Genomic DNA, 14,310 nt, shown 5'->3' with positions numbered 1-14,310 from the left:
GTGTAAACAACATGAAAGCATGGATCCATCCTGCCTTGTATCAAAGGTTGAGGCTGCTGGTGGTGGTGGGATATTTTCTTGGCTCACTTTGGACCCCTTAGTGCCAATGAGCATCATTTAAACTCGACAGCCTACCTGAGTATTGTTGCTGACCATGTCCATCCCTTTATCACCACAGTGTCCCCATCTTCTGATGGCTACTTCCAGCAGGATAATGCACCATGTCACAAAGCTCGAATCATCTCAAACTGGCTTCTTGAACGTGAAAATGAGTTCACTGTACTTCAGCGGCCTCCACAGTCACCAGAACGCAATGCAAAAACCTTCAGGATGTGGTGGAACAGGGGAGTCGCATCATGGATGTGCAGCCGACAAATCTGTAGCAACGCGTGATGCTATCTGAAGTCTCTGAGAAATGTTTCCAACACCTTTTTGAAAGTATGCCACGAAAAATTAAGGCAGTTCTGAAGGCAAAAGGGGGTCCAACTCGGTACTAGCAAGACGTACCTAATAAAGTGGCTGGTGAGTGTATGTATATATATATACTGTATGTGTCTCCTGATCAACATCAGAATCCAGATCAGCATTAACATAAACTTATTCTTAGGCCCCATGACCCAACAGAACTAAACACACACACAATACTAAATGACATAATTCAGTTGGATACTAAATTAGTAAAAGTAAATTTCTTTTGTATTACTAATTATAACAGTAATCAAATATGTTGCAGTTTATGCTCAATTAAGTCAAAAGAAAGTCAAAATAGCTTGTAACAGTGCCATTTTTAGTGCCTACATTTATAAAACGAAAATATGATTATTATTGACGGCACAATACTTTATCAAAATGTAAACCAAAGGGTCATTCCACCTTAAAAACAGGATTCAACAGTTAAGTTAAAAAAAAAACAGATTATTTTTATTTATAGGTCAAACACTCAGTTTAGCAACGTGAACATCCCAGTGATTTATCTGGTCAAATAGAGATTGGGCCACTGTATTTTCTAGGCACTGATCAAAATGTCGAGATACACTCATCACAGTGCAGTGGGGTTATACTTAGAGCAACAATCCAGCTTTTGGATTTCATTAGTTTGCTTTGATATGGTTTGACATCCAAACACAAATAACTTTGAAGTATGTATTACATTTTAGAACAGCATGCAGCATAAACTTAAATACTGCTGACAAGAAATATATTTAATTTAACCTGATGTAACTTCCAATGCTTTACATTTACTTTTATTTTAACACCACACAGTCTTAAGTCGTAAACACCTTTCATGGACCTTAGCCAAGCTGATTAATATATCAAGGTAGTAATGGTGTGATATTTGTGTCTCTTGTATAATTTAGCAATTGTTCTTCTTTCTTCTTTTTATAACTACAATAGGGTTTGTGGAGCTCTGTTATTATCTCCCGTAACACCTGTTTGTACTTTTTCACATTCAAAGACATTTTTCACTCTTATTTACACCCACAATGTGCGAAAATCAGCTTTGTCTCCAGAAGTAAAGATGGAGAAAAGTAGAATTTGAAACTGTTGCATTGTGTAGAGCAAGTTTAAATCATATTCAGAAAGTTATAAGCAGATTGAATAAGAGGAAAAATAACACAATAAATTTAAATAACAAATGTATATACCGTGAAATATTCTAAGTCAGTGGACATACATGTCTTTTATGTACATTAGTATAATGTTGGTGCAAAAACTAATACTGCAATTTCCCCACATTCATTCCTGACTAAATCATGTGTTAAAACTTTAAGTAAGAATCAGTGCTAACAAGCTTTGCAAATGTTGAATTACATCAAGATTAATTAAAATTACAGCAACTGATGACAGCAGCTTAATGGGTATGAAAATGTAACAGGAAATGTGGGAGAGAGAGAGAGAGTGGGGATAACAAAGCAGCACACAGTGGTAAACTCATCTCTACACTTTATTGAATATTCTGCTCAACATAAAATGAAAAAGGAATCTGACATTGCTTCAGCTCTATAAAAATCAGCAATGTGTTAACAGTGACTCTCTGCTCAGAACAGTCAAGTCCTATGTCAGGGTTAAGGTGTAGACTTGATATAAACAAAAAGATTAATGTTGTATTCTGAAAAGATTATTATTTTTAAGATACTGCACAAAGAAGAAAATGAACCAATGCTGGATAGGCAATAGGCAAATTAATCTCATGCCAAACATAATCAACATGATAAATTTAGCTAAAATATATACTGACATGAACAATGAGTATCACTTTAAACACAGTACCTTTGGAATTATAATTTTGTGTATTGATATAAGCTCTGTATTCTTTAAGTATCAGGAATTAGAAAGTAACAATAAATCAATCAATCAATCAATATACAATCTGTAATGTAGTAAAGTATTACAAGTTTAAACTGACTGTGAAGCATAAATCAATTTGAGAGGAAGGCTGTGCATAGACTCAACATAGAAAATTACATTGCTTCAACTATGTGAACACCAGCAATGTGCCTAACATCTAAGAAAACAGTGACTCTCTCATCAGAACAGTAAAAGCATCAATTGAACCGTAGGTCAGAGTTAAGGTGTAGACAATAAAAACAAAAGATTAATCTTGTATTCCAAAAAGATAATTGTTTTTAAAATATAACACAAAGAAGAATATGAACCAATGCTAAATTAAACAATAGACAGGTTAGCTACTTTATGTCCCAACATAATGAACATTATAGATTCAACAAAACAGGTAAATCATCTTTTACATGAGCTGTGAGTATCAGTTTCGACATACTAGTGTTGACACTATTACACTATAACAATTGTGTATAGATATGAGCTCTGTATCAAGAATTAGAAAGTAACAATAAAAAATAAATCTGAGAAATCTGAGAAGATGGCTGATCATTGAATAAACATGAACTAATACATAGAAAATTACAGTGCTTCAGTAATGTGCTTTACAGCTAAAAGAAAAGGTGTTAACAGTGATTCTATGCTCAGAACAGTATAGTCATATATTGAACTCTAGGTTAGGTTTAAGGTGTAGATGGGAAAAAACTACAATATTCCTAATTATTTTTTAAAATACTGTAAACGAAGAAAATAACAAATGCTAAATTAAATAATAGGCACATTAGCTACCTTATGTCCAAACATAATCAACATGGGAAATTCAACAATTCAATTCATTTATGTAAAGGTTTTCTTTTCTATTTCAACATACTAGCGTTGACGTTGTAATTGTGTATTGATATATCCTCTGTATCTTTAACTATAAGCAATTACAATAGAAACTTGCAACAAATAAAATAAGTTATTCTGAAGCTGTGAAACACAAATCAGTTTTAAAGAAGGCTGAGCAAAGAATCACCATGAACAGATAAACAGAAAATGAGATGTGTTTTTTTTTTTACATCATCAATTATCCTGGTCTCTCTGGGGCTGAATGCAGTTTTGAAATTTGTGAAGCAGGTTCAAGCTAAAATATGATGTTTAGTTGCACTTTAAATTTTAAATGTAAACCCATGTCACTGAACAGACAAAGGATCTATCAACTCTTTCTCATCGCTCTTAATCAGCCAGATGCAGGTGCACGTAGTTGTAATTTTGATTAACCCAGAAACATGGGTAAACTGGCTCAGTGAATGTGGTTTTAAAGGTGTAGAGGTGACTCAGTGAGTCAGAGGAGACTCTGTAGTAGGACAGAGTTCCAGCAGGCCAATCCAGAAACACCCCAACTCTGTTGCAGCCAGTAGAGGGAAAAGAATGACTCCACACCCTGCCATTATGAAATGCGCAAAGTGAGGAATTACCTTGGCCAAAACACCATGAAATGGTGTTGTTCCCAAGCTGGCTTTGTTCATCCATTGCTTTTCTTTCGATTACATTGTATGCAACACCTATGTAAACTGATGCTTTAGACATGACACTCCACTCTACCTCCCAGTAATGTCGCCCCTTTAACCTCTCTTTGCACATCACCTGAGTATGTGTATCAAACCTCTCTGGGTGATCAGGATACGTCTGCCACGCTCCACATGTTGCCTTTTTGTTTCCCTCAGACAGAGTGAGGTAGCCGTTCACAGTGTCCGAGTCCAGGGTGAGATCACAGGCATCTGATGGAGAGAGCAAAACAAACTGTGTTATTAGTCATTCTGATGTTCAAACAGGTTTCTAGAGGAGAAGAATTTCTACTTCTGCTTTTTAAACTCATAAAAGCATGGAAAAGCAAAACAAAATGTGCTGATGTTAAAAAGGGTTTCTAGAGGAGAGGAATGTTTACACTATATTTTTGATTTAAAAAGCATAGAAAAGTACTTACACCAGATCAAATCTCTTCTGTCAGTGATTTTCTCCACAGGAGGGAGGTCAGGCTTAGAGAAATCCTCAGAGACCAGAATGCCCTCCTTGTAATGGTAGATGGTTGCTCCTGTGTATTTCTTATTTGCTATGGCTGCTATGAGGAAACAGAATCGGCTGTTGTTCTTCAGTGCTTTGGCAAGATAAGAGAAAGATTTGGCTTTTTCTCTCATTTTGGTAAAAACTTCATCTGAGAAGTACCACGGGTCTTCATGGGTACATTCTAAGTTGAGTGAATCCAAGTAGTCGGCCATCACATCAAGGCAGGGATCAGCACTCTCCAGGGAGGTGAAAACAAAGCACAGAGCATCCTCCACATCTGCAGCAAGAACCTCTCTGTCCAGCTCTGACTGATTGTGGACAATCTGTGTTCCCTCCATCTTTTCTACACAGGACCTGATGATGTTGATTTCTCTCTCTTTATGGTCCATCCACTTGCTTAGTTTCTCATGGCTGAACGGTGACTTGTCTCTGTCTTCAAAGAGTTGTTTTGTGGAGCTCTCATCTTCTTTACCATCACGGATGAGGGGAAATTTCTTCTCCATGGTCTGCTGGAGTTTAGCTGCATAATATTTACACACATTCTGGAATCTGCTTAACTTTTCTTCAATCTGTGGAAAATGCTCTCTGTCCAGAACATCATTGCATCTCATTACTATTTGCTTTAAATCTTCTAGAGCATTTTGAGCCTTCCTCACTAATCCAATGCTGATCCCACTCATCAGCTCAGGAGCCTCGGGATCCAAATTCTTCAGTGGCATCAGCCAGACCTTCAGTGGAACACTCCTCTCTCCGTTTCCTCCCAACAGCTTTGGAAGATCTACATAGGTCTTCACTGCGTCTTCAAATGTTGCAGGGTTGCTTTCAAGAATGAAGTCTCCGTAGAATTTGCAGGAGACTTTCTCAGTCAGAGCTTTTTCTTCATCATTTAGCTTTAGTTCAACTTTCCCCTCAATATTAAATGAGGGGATCTTCTTTATCACAGCTTCCATGCTGCCCTGGATGTTCTGAACGCTGCTGGCGTCTAACTTCTCACTGTCAAACACAAAGAAAGCGTTTGCTCCATAAAGGATGCCTGTGACTACATGAGTTGCAGAGGCCTTCTTAATAACATCTGTCTGTTTGGCATCCATGGTTACAAGGTGAGTCATTGACAACTGTTTGAAGTGTGTGGTAGCTTTGTACTGAAATGTCACTCTGCTCTGATTCTTGAATTTCTTCTTATCATTCAGATACTTGGCAGATCCTCCAACTTCAATCAGTCCACCCAGGAAACTGGCCTTCAGAGAAGCATCAACATCCAGCAGAAAGGACTTGGATTCAATGGAGTCAGATGCAGACGTGTCAAATGCGCTGCTGTGCTGAGAGCTTTCAACTGTGTTCTCTTGTAGAGTTTTATCATCCCACAAAGTCAAACCTACAGAAATAGTAAATATCAATCATCTGATAAAGCAGGGAAATCACAAAACAGAAATTGTAATAATTTAAATTTCTACATGTTCCGGCCAGAAGTTCCCTAACCATGTGTAAAATGGCTCCACATGCATAATTACGGGCTTAAAATCAGAAAGAACTTCCTGTGTCCCCTATGTGGCACTAGAGAGCATCTGGTAACTATACGTTATGTCCCAGTACGTCAATTCATCGTGAAAAGTTTATTTAAATTGTGTGAAGTGTCACACAGAGCTTACTTCCTTATGCCAGTAGGTGGCGCTACAACTATAAGTGACTGAAAAAACAAAAAAATATATAACTGACTATTGTATTCGGGGCGGGACCGCGTAAAATTTGGTACAGATTTGAGCATGTACAGTGAAGTTATGATGACTTTCTGTTTTTAATGGTGAAGCATGGGACTTCGCCGCCACACCATGGAAATGCTGTTGAAGGAAAACTCACAAGCTATACAACATGACATCATCAATGTGTTTTCTGAGATAGTTTTTCGTACATTTCGTACATTTTGGTGAAATGTGGCCCACCCATACGCGAAAATCATATGACACTTTTGGGCAAAAAAAATGCGAAATCCAATTCATTCAGTTTCAATAGGGTCCTTGCATGTCCTAATTACAAAGTATTTACTAAATATTTTAATAGTGTGTATGAATGATGAATAGGTGAAGTTAAAATAGGTTCAAGGCTCCTGTAAGCAGAGCTGTGGCAGGCAGATATCTTTCAAAATAGTCTAAATGAAGACTTACCTGGGATTAGTTGATCTTTCCGAGCATCATAGAGCATTCCTAGGGTGAAAGGTCGACCCAGAGCAGCAACCTTCATGTTATCTGCGGCCATTTCTCCAACCTTAAGTCTTAAGTGACCACACAGCCTTCAAATATATCTCTGTTTTTGTCTCCCTCTGTCTCCGTCCACCCAGTTTGTCCTCAGCTGCTGAAGTTGTCTTCTTGACTTTCAACTGGAGCTGCAAGTGTGATGATCTGTGATGGTGCATATACTCTCTACTACTGACTCCTCCCATGACACGCCTCCCATGACAACAATCATTTCATAAAGTAATGTCGTAACATGTGAAGTGAATAACACTGATTATCTTGTTACCATGCCATCTGTCAGTGGGTGGGATATATTAGGCAGCAGGTGAACATTGTGTTCTCATGGTTATTGTGTAATGTGAAGGAAAAATGGCCAGGCTCAAGTATTTGAGCAACTTTTACAAGGGCCAAATTGTGATGAAATTGTTGAAAAGTTGATGCTGATTCTAATAGAACGGTGTCAGAACACACAGTGCATATAGATTAGATATGTTAAGGCTTATTGGTCTAACTTAGATTTATAAAGAACAGAGGGATTGAATTCACAAACACTATGGATTAACTTTGTCCAAATTGTGTCCAAATCAATCTTTATATATGTTTTGGTAGCACATTACAGCTTGGTAATAACATGGTAATAGCGGGGTAATAGTTTGATAATAAAGAGGTAATGATTAAGTAATATATGTAATCACCAAAGTAATGACCAGGTAATAGCTTGGTATTAGCAATGAGTATATGTGGGTAATATTAGAATGAAATGTAACAGGGAAATAAAAAAAAAAGATTTATTATAGGGAAACTACATTCAAAAGGTTCTTGGGAATTAACATTACAACCAAGTTCTTGTCAGCTTTTTCAGAGGAGCAATAGAAAGCATCCTGAATGAAAAACATCACAAACTGGCGTGGGATGTGCACGGCGCAGGACCGGAGGGCTCTGCAGCGGGTGATTAAAACTGCTCAGAAGATCATTGGTACCCATCTCCTGAGCATCAGTGATATCGTATACGTGTATTACTGTATATTGTCTGCTACATAGCAGAAGGGAGTTACAAACTTCATTTCACTTTACAACGTGTTGTAATGTGACAAATAAACCCACCTTGTACCTTAAAGATTGTGGGAAAATTATTCCCAAACTATATTAATATGAGACTTAAAGTGCCTACAGTTCAATGGACGCACACAACAGTCAGAAATAAAGGCTTTTTTAACTTAATTGGACTAATTACTGGAACTCTCAGATCTCTCCATGATCTTGAACTGCACTGGGCAGACAGAACATATCACTCTAGGAGCGGGGTGGAAAGTACCACTTAAAGATAGGGAAGGTTTCAAGTGTTGCTGGCCTTTTTAACAATTATCCTAAATGTTTTCACATACACTGAACAAAATTATAAAAACAACACTTGTGTTTTTGCCCCCATTCATCATGAGCTGAACTCAAAGATCTAAGACTTTCTCTATGCACACAAAAGGCCTATTTCTCTCAAATATTGTTCACAAATCTGAATTCCTATAAGTTTTAAGACTATCTTGCAAAAATTTAACGAGGATTTTCCAGTTTGGTGGAACGCCAATTCCTCTCAAATGTCTGCAATATTTGCTTTAATTTGTGAGTTTCAGTGTTATACCATGGAGCTAACAGTCTTTGTTTTATTATCTTCTTTTTTAGAGGGGCAACAGAATTGAGTGTCATTCGCAGCACTATCCACAAGATGATCAGTTTGGGAGGGACTGAAATTAGCATAGGAGTCCTCTGTTACTTTGTGACTTGATAATGAATTAAAAGCTGATGAAATCACATAGATATAGATATAGAAATGTTTCCTAATGGTGTGTAAAGTGATGTGGTTCCTTTTTTTTAGTTGGGTTCAAATATCAACAATCTTTCTAGCGTAATATGTTTAAAATCACATGAACATTTTTGGAAGTCAAAATTGATAATATCCATATTATAATGTTGAAATTAATCCTCCGTTATGATAATACTACTAATTTTCAGCTCACTCACTCACACCTGGATAAAGCGGGCAGCATTGTGAGGATCATGACTGCTACTTTTTGAGGAAGATGTTGTAAAAGTTCATAGTATGCTGTCAGAGGTTTTTCCACAGAAATGAAGATTTATGAGATAAGAACTTCCCATGAGCTTTTCTCTGGAATAAATACTTGACTAGTTTCCAGTTTTTTAATGGTTGCTGATAAGGGTCAAGACCAAATTCCAGTAACATGACTGCCAAATAAATGTTGACCTGTATTTGATGCTCTGTTGATGCTTGTATGTTGTTCCTCAAATGTAAGTCGCTTTGGATAAAAGCGTCTGCCAAATGAGTAAATGTAAATGTATCAAGACCAAAGTCCAGTAACATGACTGCCAAATACAACTTGCTCTCGGTTCTTGTGTGATAAAGACAAAAAGACAAAAAACAATCCCCATGCTGTCTGATCAGCATCTTGATATGCCACACCTGTGAGGTGGATGGATTATCTCAGCAAAGGAGAAGTGCTCACTAACACAGATTCTGACAGATTTGTGAAAATATTTGAGAGAAATAGGCCTTTTGTGTACACAGAGAAAGTCTTAGATCTTTGAGTTCAGCTTATTATGAATGGAGGCAAAAACACAAGTGTTGCATTTATAATTTTGTTAACAATTTTTTATGTACAGTAGTATAATATTTGTACAAAAAAAAAGGTTTTAACTAATAGTACATTTTCCCCATATTCCTGGCTAAAGGGGAATAGTGATAAACTATAATACAATATTAGCCTGTTGAAAACAGGCCCCTTTTTCCAGAAGAAACGCCTAAAATAACAAACCCAAAATGAATCAGGAATAACTCCTCAACCATTTAGCCTAAATGCATAATTCTGGTCTCCTTTGAAAAGTCAGAAGCTAAGGAATATAAATCCATTGTGTATTAATATATTTATTTTACTTTTACAGACTACATGGATATGCAGTAAAGAAAAAATCTGATATTTTTATCCTCGCCTGGTAAAAAAAAGCAATGTAATAAACCAGCAAAACCATCCTGAGGAAGCTTTTAATGCAACTGAAAATTTTCTAATACACCTAGAATGCCATTGTAACTGTAAATCTGATGAAAATAAACTAAAATACAACAGTTATCATACAACATTTTCAAATGTACCAGGAGAATTTCCACATTTTGGCAATATTTATTGTTAAAATGCGGACTTTTATTGATAGATATATTTTAAACACTTCTTCAGTCCATACAACCAATTTCCAAATGACAAAACATTGAAATATTGATAAAAACAGGAGTATTCATCAACATTCCTGTCACCAAATGCACTCCCATGCTTTACAGGCAGATTGAGAACGGAACATCCCACAGTGATGGGGGTATCAATCGATCCAGCTTGAGCAGACCTTTCATTTGATACCCTGCATGTCTATATATCTCAAATATAAACTTCATTGTTTCTAGCCAGCAGGGTAGCTTGTCATGGAGGACTTACAGTTGGGGGCAATTATAACACTGTGTTGCAATTGCCCCCGAAACCAATTAAAATAGTTTCCGGCTTAGAAAGTACATAAAAATATATAGTTTTTTTCCTGATAATTTTAAGGAAAGTGTTGTGGTCAGTTTAAATATCTATATTATATAATATGTCTTTTGCAGCATAGTCCAATAGTTAAATCTTTGGCCTTTTCATTCTGGGAACCGGGTTCAATTCATTCCCAGCAAGAGCCAATTGCTCATGCTTTTAATATCTTCAGTGTCTACAAATGAGAAGTTGTCGCAATGTTAAATACTGTAATAATAATCTATCAACATATTTATCAAGAGATCAACATTGTTTAGATTTTTGGTTTGTAATAGTAGCATTATAGAAGCTCAATTTAAAAAAGAATAGATGATAGCATCTTTCTAATAATGTTCAGTTTAAACATTTATGTATATGAATGATCTATAACCTACTTTACTATGTATAATGTGTTATCAATAGGCCTGTTACTTATTGGCATAGTCCAGAGGTTCAAGTTTTTGCCTCTCAATTTGGGGATGTTGCCTCCGATGATGTGTTGAGGGGCAACTCAGTGCTCTGACATTTGTCATGTGTCCTTAATAACAAGGGAGAAGTTTCAAGCAGTAATATCAATGGGTCTTAATTTTTTTTTATTATATCTATATTCTTGGTAGTTCATTTTGATCCTTGGTATCTATATGAAGGAAATCTGTGTGTTGTTACAATCACCCCTGCACGTGGGGGCAGATGTAACATTTTACATCTAGTGTTTGAATCAATATTGTGACTTTAACATTGCTTGTAAAAACATTTGATGACTGTTAACAAGTAAAACACAGGTACAAGTTACCTCTATAAAAATTGTATCCAATTAGTTCAAGTTATAACCAAGAAACCAAAAATTGTTACAATTGCCCCCGGTCTCCCCTATAGAAAGTTTTGCCTAATGGCGTTTAGTTCAGCCTTGCAAAGTGAAGTGATGTGGTTCCTTTTTTTTACCTTTCCATCTCAATCATATTACAAATAAAATGAGTCACTAAGATAAAATAGAGAATTACATCAAGAACACCGTAAAGTTACTTACAAATGCGCTCAGTGCTTAGTGTCCCTCTAATTGGGTAGTAACTTGATAATAATGAGGTAATATAGGTTGATGCTTTGACAATATTGTAAGCTACCATCAGCGTAATATGTTTAAAATCACATGAAAATTTTTGGAAGTCAAAATTGATAATATCCATATATAATGTTGAAATTAATCCTCCGTTATGGTCTAAAGATTCCCTTTTGTTTCAAGATAATACTGTACAAATCTTCAGCTCACTCACTCACACCTGGATAAAGCGGGCAGCATTGTGAGGATCATGACTGCTACTTTTTGAGGAAGATGTTGTAAAAGTTCATAGTATGCTGTCAGAGGTTTTTCCACAGAAATGAAGAGATATGAGATAAGACCTTCCCATGAGCTTTTCTCTGGAATAAATACTCGACTAGTTTCCAGTTTTTTAATGGTTGCTGATAAGGGTCAAGTCCAAAGTCCAGTAACATGGCTGCCAAATACAAGCTTGCTCTCGGTTCTTGTGTGATAAAGACAAAAAGACAAAAAACAATCCCCATGCTGTCTGATCAGCATCTTGATATGCCACACCTGTGAGGTGGATGGATTATCTCGGCAAAGGAGAAGTGCTCACTAACACAGATTTTAACAGATTTGTGAAAATATTTGAGAGAAATAGGCCTTTTGTGTACACAGAGAAAGTCTTAGATCTTTGAGTTCAGCTTATTATGAATGGAGGCAAAAACACAAGTGTTGCATTTATAATTTTGTTAACAAGTTTTTATGTACAGTAGTATAATATTTGTACAAAAAAAAGTTTTTAACTAATAGTACATTTTCCCCATATTCCTGACTAAAGGGGAATAGTGATAAACTATAATACAATATTAGCCTGTTGAAAACAGGCCCCTTTTTCCAGAAGAAACGCCTAAAATAACAAACCCAAAATGAATCAGGAATAACTCCTCAACCATTTAGCCTAAATGCATAATTCTGGTCTCCTTTGAAAAGTCAGAAGCTAAGGAATATAAATCCATTGTGTATTAATATATTATTTTACTTTTACAGACTACATGGATATGCAGTAAAGAAAAAATCTGATATTTTTATCCTCGCCTGGTAAAAAAAGCAATGTAATAAACCAGCAAAACCATCCTGAGGAAGCTTTTAATGCAACTGAAAATTTTCTAATACACCTAGAATGCCATTTTAACTGTAAATCTGATGAAAATAAACTAAAATACAACAGTTATCATACAACATTTTCAAATGTACCAGGAGAATTTCCACATTTTGGCAATATTTATTGTTAAAATGCGGACTTTTATTGATAGATATATTTTAAACACTTCTTCAGTCCATACAACCAATTTCCAAATGACAAAACATTGAAATATTGATAAAAACAGGAGTATTCATCAACATTCCTGTCACCAAATGCACTCCCATGCTTTACAGGCAGATTGAGAACGGAACATCCCACAGTGATGGGGGTATCAATCGATCCAGCTTGAGCAGACCTTTCATTTGATACCCTGCATGTCTATATATCTCAAATATAAACTTCATTGTTTCTAGCCAGCAGGGTAGCTTGTCATGGAGGACTTACAGTTGGGGGCAATTATAACACTGTGTTGCAATTGCCCCCGAAACCAATTAAAATAGTTTCCGGCTTAGAAAGTACATAAAATATATAGTTTTTTTCCTGATAATTTAAGGAAAGTGTTGTGGTCAGTTTAAATATCTATTATATAATATGTCTTTTGCAGCATAGTCCAATAGTTAAATCTTTGGCCTTTTCATTCTGGGAACCGGTTCAATTCATTCCCAGCAAGAGCCAATTGCTCATGCTTTTAATATCTTCAGTGTCTACAAATGAGAAGTTGTCGCAATGTTAAATACTGTAATAATAATCTATCAACATATTTATCAAGAGATCAACATTGTTTAGATTTTTGGTTTGTAATAGTAGCATTATATTGAAGCTCAATATAAAAAGAATAGATGATAGCATCTTTCTAACAATGTTCAGTTTAAACATTTATGTATATGAATGATCTATAACCTACTTTACTATGTATAATGTGTTGTCAATAGGCCTGTTACTTATTGGCATAGTCCAGAGGTTCAAGTTTTTGCCTCTCAATTTGGGGATGTTGCCTCCGATGATGTGTTGAGGGGCAACTCAGTGCTCTGACATTTGTCATGTGTCCTTGTACCACTTAATAACAAGGGAGAAGTTTCAAGCAGTAATATCAATGGGTCTTAATTTTTTTTAATATATCTATATTCTTGGTAGTTCATTTTGATCCTTGGTATCTATATGAAGGAAATCTGTGTGTGTTACAATCACCCCTGCACGTGGGGGCAGATGTAACATTTTACATCTAGTGTTTGAATCAATATTGTGACTTTAACATTGCTTGTAAAAACATTTGATGACCGTTAACAAGTAAACACAGGTACAAGTTACCTCTATAAAAATTGTATCCAATTAGTTCAAGTTATAACCAAGAAACCAAAATTGTTACAATTGCCCCCGGTCTCCCCTATAGAAAGTTTTCCCTAATGGCGTTTAGTTCAGCCTTGCAAAGTGAAGTGATGTGGTTCCTTTTTTTTTTACCTTTCCATCTCAATCATATTACAAATAAAATGAGTCCCTAAGATAAAATAGAGAATTACATCAAGAACACCGTAAAGTTACTTACAAATGCGCTCAGTACTTAGTGTCCCTCTAATTGGGTAGTAACTTGATAATAATGAGGTAATATGGTTGATGCTTTGACAATATTGTAAGCTACCATCAGCGTAATATGTTTAAAATCACATGAAAATTTTTGGAAGTCAAAATTGATAATATCCATATTATTATGTTGAAATTAATCCTCCGTTATGGTCTAAAGATTCCCTTTTGTTTCAAGATAATACTGTACAAATCTTCAGCTCACTCACTCACACCTGGATAAAGCGGGCAGCATTGTGAGGATCATGACTGCTACTTTTTGAGGAAGATGTTGTAAAAGTTCATAGTATGCTGTCAGAGGTTTTTCCACAGAAATGAAGAGATATGAGATAAGACCTTCCCATGAGCTTTTCTCTGGAATAAATACTCGACTAGTTTCCAGTT

At 35.9% G+C, this 14,310-nt stretch overlaps 1 protein-coding gene across 1 annotated transcript; it reads right to left on the bottom strand.

Moving 5' to 3' along the window:
• Positions 1 to 1,927: 1,927 nt before the first annotated feature.
• On the bottom strand, positions 1,928 to 6,618 carry LOC119896781 (neoverrucotoxin subunit beta-like; the record flags this gene model as incomplete). Its single annotated transcript, XM_038710200.1, is given in 3 exon segments — positions 1,928 to 4,103; positions 4,310 to 5,764; positions 6,552 to 6,618. Coding segments are annotated over 3 exon segments (2,067 nt in total), but the record flags the coding sequence as incomplete, so codon positions are not given.
• Between the last annotated feature and the right edge of the window lie 7,692 nt (positions 6,619 to 14,310).

This window comes from Micropterus salmoides, unplaced genomic scaffold (genome assembly GCF_014851395.1).
Source record: "Micropterus salmoides isolate LMB-PRFRI ecotype aquatic unplaced genomic scaffold, ASM1485139v1 Ms_hic_scaffold_1045, whole genome shotgun sequence".
Taxonomy (NCBI): Eukaryota; Metazoa; Chordata; class Actinopteri; order Centrarchiformes; family Centrarchidae; genus Micropterus; species Micropterus salmoides.
Note: the sequence above shows the minus strand (reverse complement) of the source record. Positions and strands in the feature narration are given on the sequence as shown.